At 40.9% G+C, this 6,003-nt stretch overlaps 1 protein-coding gene across 3 annotated transcripts in view; it reads right to left on the reverse strand.

The window, feature by feature from the left end:
- Positions 1-251: 251 nt before the first annotated feature.
- The window catches only part of syt14a (synaptotagmin XIVa), a 29,767-nt gene continuing 24,015 nt past the window's right edge, over positions 252-6,003 (reverse strand). The window contains exon 9 of one of the 3 annotated variants that reach the window (XM_017434861.3): positions 252-4,009. In XM_017434861.3, coding sequence (XP_017290350.1) covers positions 3,696-4,009 — 314 coding nt within the window. In that variant the 3' untranslated portion in view covers positions 252-3,695. The remainder of the gene's footprint in view (positions 4,010-6,003) is intronic. The other 2 variants (XM_037977957.1, XM_037977958.1) reach the window with 2 other exon arrangements.

Below are 6,003 nucleotides of genomic sequence, written 5' to 3' on the forward strand. Positions count from 1 at the left end.
GATTGATGCTTATGAAGTGTTTTTTTAAACATTTTATTTTAGGGCATTTAAAAGGAAAATAGCTGAATAAGTAGCCAAATTTAAGCTTTTTATGACTTTTTTTACTGTTGTATTTATCAGTTTCAACCTTATATCAACCAAAAAAAATGCAGCTTTTTAATTGAACTTTTTATGTATTTTATTCAAATTTAATATTATTGAACAATGACTGCAGGAAGTCCATACCCTTAGACAGCGAATTAAACCAATCCAAATAACACTGTAAACATCTAAATTAACTTTGTGTAGATTAATATTCAATAGGTTTAATTCCTCGGCATGTTTTATAGCTAGTTTAATCACATAAAGGTGTTTTTTACGACGTCTCGTTGTTTTCTTGAGGCTGATTTTGCAGCTCTAACTTCTTCGACAGCACCTGAAGGCATTTTGACTTTTTTTTTTTTTTTTAATTCTCTGAAAGTTTTAGTTTGGAGAGATGTGACCCAGAAAGGAAGGAGGGGAGGGAGCGTCTCCCCTCATCTGTTATCCATTTCCCCTTCGATTCGACTGCAGCCACTAAATCTTATTTTCTGTCCTTCGAAAACACTTGGACCAGATGAGGAACGTTCAGGAGAGGAGAATTCACCTTTTTGTGTAAGAAAATCGCAGGAAGTGGGACAAACACAGTCTTATTTAAAAGAAAAACAAAAAGAATAAACTCACAAAAGTTTGACAGATGTTGTGGAATCCATCTACAACTCAATCATTTCCAGAAATTAGAGAAAAACATAAAAGTTTAAACCAATTTTAGTTAAAACGTTGCAAAAGAAATGAAAAACTAGTTGCTCCCCCTGTTGGTTGATTTGTGCTACTGCAAGACAAAAATTAAAAACATGTTTAAAATTAAAAAAAAAAAAAACTGCACAAACAAGTGATTTTTTTTAACTTTTTGTATTTTTTTAAATAATACCATCACATATAAACTCCTATTATAAATAAATTAAGACTGTTTACAAAGCAAATATGTACAGAAATAAAAAGTATGTTTACAGGTTCGTTAAGACAAGGTTGAGTCAGAAACAGTAAGGCAGCCTCGGACATGGGTAGTTCAGAGAGAAAAATAAATTAATTAGGACCAAAAGATTCGTCACAACTGAAGGAAACCAACGAAGAAGCAACGACTTTTCAAAGAAGGTGTTTCTTTAGGAAAAACGTGACAGAAACACGCCGCGTGAAAGACCAAGAAATGAGAAATTTTGTTTGTTTTTGATGTTTGACACGAAGAAAACAAATATTTTAAAAATGACCTTGTGATTTCTGTTTTATGTTGAACTGAATCCAGAGGATTTTGTCGATGTTTATTTAGTTATTAAGTTGGAAACACGATGGGAAAACTGGTAAAAATGGAGACAACTTGTCCTTCAGTCGTGTAATATTTGCGCCAAATTAAAAGATTTCTTGAAATTTAGCAGAGCTGACCAACAGTGTTTTTTTTTAATTAGATTTAATTTATACAGGAAATATAAAACAGCTGAGAGGCACTCCTCTGTTTACGCTGAATATTAACGTTTCTTCTTCGTAGCTCACAACACGACAAACCCTGACATCGTGACGTTTTTGGGTTTTTTTTGCTGCAGGACTTTTTTCTTTAAGCAGAACGAGTAAGTCTGGTTTAAAAACCAGATTTAAAACCAGATTTAAAAACAAAACGAGCTCTGAATCTGTCTTTCACACGGTGTGATTTGCCGTCTGTGCTTCTGTTCAAATCATATTGCTCACAGAGTGGGTTAATATCTGATTAAACAACAACAACAACCTCGACACGGTTTCCTCTCCTCGTCGTTGATACAAAAATATATAAGAAACATTTACGGATATAAAGTAGAAGCCAAGACAGATAAGAAGTTTGTTCTATTTAAGTCAGAAATGTTCACACCTGACGTATCCGAGAGCATCCAACACGCACACACACACCCACACACACTTTGTAAACACAACCACAGGCACATTAAAGTGGATTTCTCTGGTCTGTAAATGAAAACAAGTGGCTGAAGTTAAAGGTGTTTCGCCTGCAGGCATTCTGAAAGTGAAAAACTGCGTGTGCTTCCTGGAATCACCAATGTGCCGTTTCCTAAAGAAAGCTATGAGTGTACTACAATCGTAAGGCAAAGGCTCCTGCGTGCAGCCGCAGCTGGTTTATAGCACCAGAGCAGGTAAAGGATGTTTATTCTCACCTGGTAACTGGGATGTAATTACTGTTATTCACAATGGGGTCCTCAGTTTACCTCTGAAACGGGCGGTCTACGTTGTGCAACAGGTTTTAAATCTGAACAAACCACCAGTCTGTGAAATGAAAAACTGGTGTTTTCAAAAAAAAAAAAAAAAAAACCAGACAGGAAAAGAGTGAGTTTCTTCACCTGTCGGACTGTTTGTCTGCAGAACCGACTGAATGTCCTCTAACTTCCTGCCGTCCTTCCAGAGTCCTGCAGACCCGTTGGGACGTTCTAAATTTAGCTTTGGTAAAAAAAAAAAGATTCAGTGTTTGACTCCTGTGTTTTGTATGTTTATAACGTGACAACAATGTGAATAAAACGTGATGAACGGTGCAGTCAGACACCTCCAGGTCAAACAAGTCAGGAGAAAGTTCAATTAGGCTTTTAACTAACTCCAACTCTGAGTTCATCCACAGGAAACGTTCTGATGGGATGATTTCCTTCCTGTTGCTTCCTGTTGGCTGGCATTCAGGTCACATGACTTAGTTTTAACCTCCCAAATTAACTTGGTTTGACTTTTTGGATGAAGTGTAAGAAAACAAAATCTGCTTTAGATCCACCTTGTTTTGTTTTCATTTAGTGTGATTTAGGATTGGGCAACAAATCTACTTAGTTAGATGACCTTTTCTCATCCTTTAGGAGCCATTCTGTAGACTTTGCTCTGTAAATCTAATCTAAAATCTTTATAATGAGGTTTATCATTCAGTTTTAAGACACATCTGTAACATTAGAGGTGTTTTTTGTAACCATGTAAAGCTCAAATTTGTGTTGTTTTTTTCTTCCAAATTGTCCAACAGATGTTTTAATTTTTGAAGCTGCATGCCTGAAGTTAACCTCCAACTGGTTATGTTCTGAAATCACAGAGAAAACCAGCCTTATGAAAGAAAACATGTGGATGATGAGGCACAGCTGTCGGCTGACTGGAAATGTTGCAACAACAGTTCTTAAGACTTTATAGGAAAGTTTTGGCAACAGTTTTCAGTGAACTGGATTGTCGAGACCTTTGACGGTGGAAAGAAAAAAAAAAGGAGCATTTTTGTCAGGATACTGTTCATTACAAGATAAACGGGAGGTTTTATGGAGCGTTTTAGAGTAAATCTGTTGTTTGAGCGGGAGGTGTGGGTGCTCAGAGTCAGCCTCTGTTAACAGGAAGCGCCATCTACAGAAGCTGAAAGCTCAATACAAGGCAATCGATTAAAGAAAGGACACAGGATTATTAACCGAATATCTAATCACCATCTGATGGTGGTGATTTCACCCACAGTGCCATGAAATGAGAAGCTGAACAGATGTCTTCTTCTAAACTTTTTCATCAACATCTCTTCACCGATCCATCGGCCAGCCAAACTTCTCCGCCTCATCGGGGATGAACCTTTCACTCTGCGGCCATCCTTGCTCAGTCCCCCCGCCCAACCCACCCCCAAACATGCGCCTCCACCGCTGTTAGGACTCCAGCAAACTGTGCCAGCGGCAGACCTGCTGTCCTTTGGACTCCTTCATCTGGGTCCAGTGGGTGAGCTCTTCCTCTCCGGAGCTGTTCAAGCCCAGAGAGATCCAGCCGATCATCTCCTTACGCTTCATGCTGCGCTTGTTGTAGACGGAGAGGATGAGCGTGACGTCGGAGAGCTGGAAAAGGGCCACCTGGAAGACAAACGTCTCTTTGTAGGTGGGGTTGGGCTGACCTCGACAGATGGACGTCTTACACTTGGACATTTCGTGGCCCATGGAGTTCAGTAAGGTCAGCTTAACGTACGTATCTAAACAGGAAGCAGGTTCAGAATATCAGTTAAAGTGCGTTTGCCATGCAGAGCTTCATATTAGTAGTTATTTCTGAATTAGTTGCCATCATGGAGTAATGGATCCTTTGTGCAAAAATCCTCACGGTAAATCTTTTCAGCGTTTTCAGTTTTTTTTTCAAACATTAAAACCTGCTGCAGCTGTTTCCTCTGCAGCAAAGTGTGACCCATTTTCCTCATGAAGCTTTCGCTCCTGAAATAATGTCACAGCAGATTATGTATAAGATTATGACAACATAGGATGCGGTTTTCTCCTGATCAAACACGAAGCACAGCTGCAAGTGCCCACAAGAACCGAGAGCAGGAACTCAAAAGGATGCAGGAAGCGTTAACTTTCTTCTTGTTGCTACGCAACTGCTGTGTGTCTAACCTGAAGTGGGAGACGATGTTAAAGATAAAAACAGAAGAGTTCCTCCAGTTAGAGATACATCTGTTTGCAGTTAGAAGAAGAGGGGCCTCCACTGAAACAGAACATGCAGCTGAAATTAATTGATTCAGGAAATACCTCGAGGAGACGCCATAATTCTCTCCGACTTTGACAGAGAGTCGGTGTCACGACTTGAGCAAAGATTTTTCAGAGCCGAGGGCAGTGTCCCAAAAACAGGCACCGCCCGGAACAAGGATCGAACATTCTGGAGCCTCATGGGTCGGGTTTAACCGTGCACGAAGTCTAAGAAATTGTGACATTTACCGTGCACAGAGCCGAAGCTTTGGGCAGAAGAAACACCAACCTTTGTCTTCAAAGTAGCACCAAACCTGCACAAAGTTGTAGATTCATCAGAGGTATATTCAGATGTAGGATTATCTGACTACGGACAAAGGAGAGGGACGAACTCTGCTACCCAAGCGGAGGTTGTGGAGGCACGGTCAAACTCAGGGAGGGTCAAAGATTTTGACGTGCTGCTCATGCTTTCGTGAAGGAGCGCAGAGGTTCGGTCGGGATTAACGGCGCCCTCAATGCTCAGAAATATAAAACAATCGTGTGATCACATCATGGAGGCGGCTGGTTGACCCTAAATGTTTCCTGAAGCTGAACATGGACCCCAAACATGCAGCCAACGATGCTTAAAGGAGACGACCTCCCAGGCAGATTTTACTGGGTGCTTCTGAGATGAAATGAAGGATCTGAGTCAGAAACCTCCACAGATCTGTTAATCCTGCAACAAGTGTCTCCACATGGAAGAGCTGACAGCGTTCGAAGGCAAAGGCTTCGTTTAGTGTTGCTAAATGATAAAAATAAACGTATGGAAGTTATATTTGTGAACGTGCTCTTAAGGACTAATCAAACCTCTGGTTATTTACAACATCAAGCAAACATCGCTTAGAAATATTCAAGGATTCGGATATAGTAAGCTGCACCTCATTGTTCCAAAACTATTGGGACATTTTCCCTTTAAAAACGCGACTCAAAGTAGATCTTTCCCATTAAAGCCAGTTGAGGAGAAACACTGTTTTTATCGAGTCAAATCTGCGTTCGCCGTTTCCTCTTTCCAACCCCTGATTTCCATGCAGAAATCGTGACACAAGCCGAAGCCGTAAATCGAGCTGAAAGGGGGGGAAAAGAGGCAATCACAATGAGAGTGTTTTGCCCCTCGTCTGCAGCCGCGCTCTGCAATAACGCCGCGTATTATGTTCCCGTCTGAGAGGGAGGGTACGAAATGAATTGCCGAGGCTTTCATGCCGTCGAGTGCCAGCTGCTTTCCAGCGTCTTGAATCACACATTCAGTTGCTCTCTTTGACATAAAAGCAGAGTGGAAAAAATAGCCTTGATTTCTTTTTTGACTGCTGCTGAATGGGCTCCGCCGAGCTGTGGATGTCTTAAGTGGTCAGCAGCGGTGATGCGGGGCTCTTTGTTATCGCCGCTGAATGAGAGGGGCTGCTTCTGATGATTGACTCGACTCGTCGGCTCGCTACTGTTTTCAAATGATAGAAAAGGAGCTCTGAAAGTGCTCCGC

Source organism: Kryptolebias marmoratus, linkage group LG10, assembly GCF_001649575.2.
Source record: "Kryptolebias marmoratus isolate JLee-2015 linkage group LG10, ASM164957v2, whole genome shotgun sequence".
Classification (NCBI taxonomy): domain Eukaryota; kingdom Metazoa; phylum Chordata; class Actinopteri; order Cyprinodontiformes; family Rivulidae; genus Kryptolebias; species Kryptolebias marmoratus.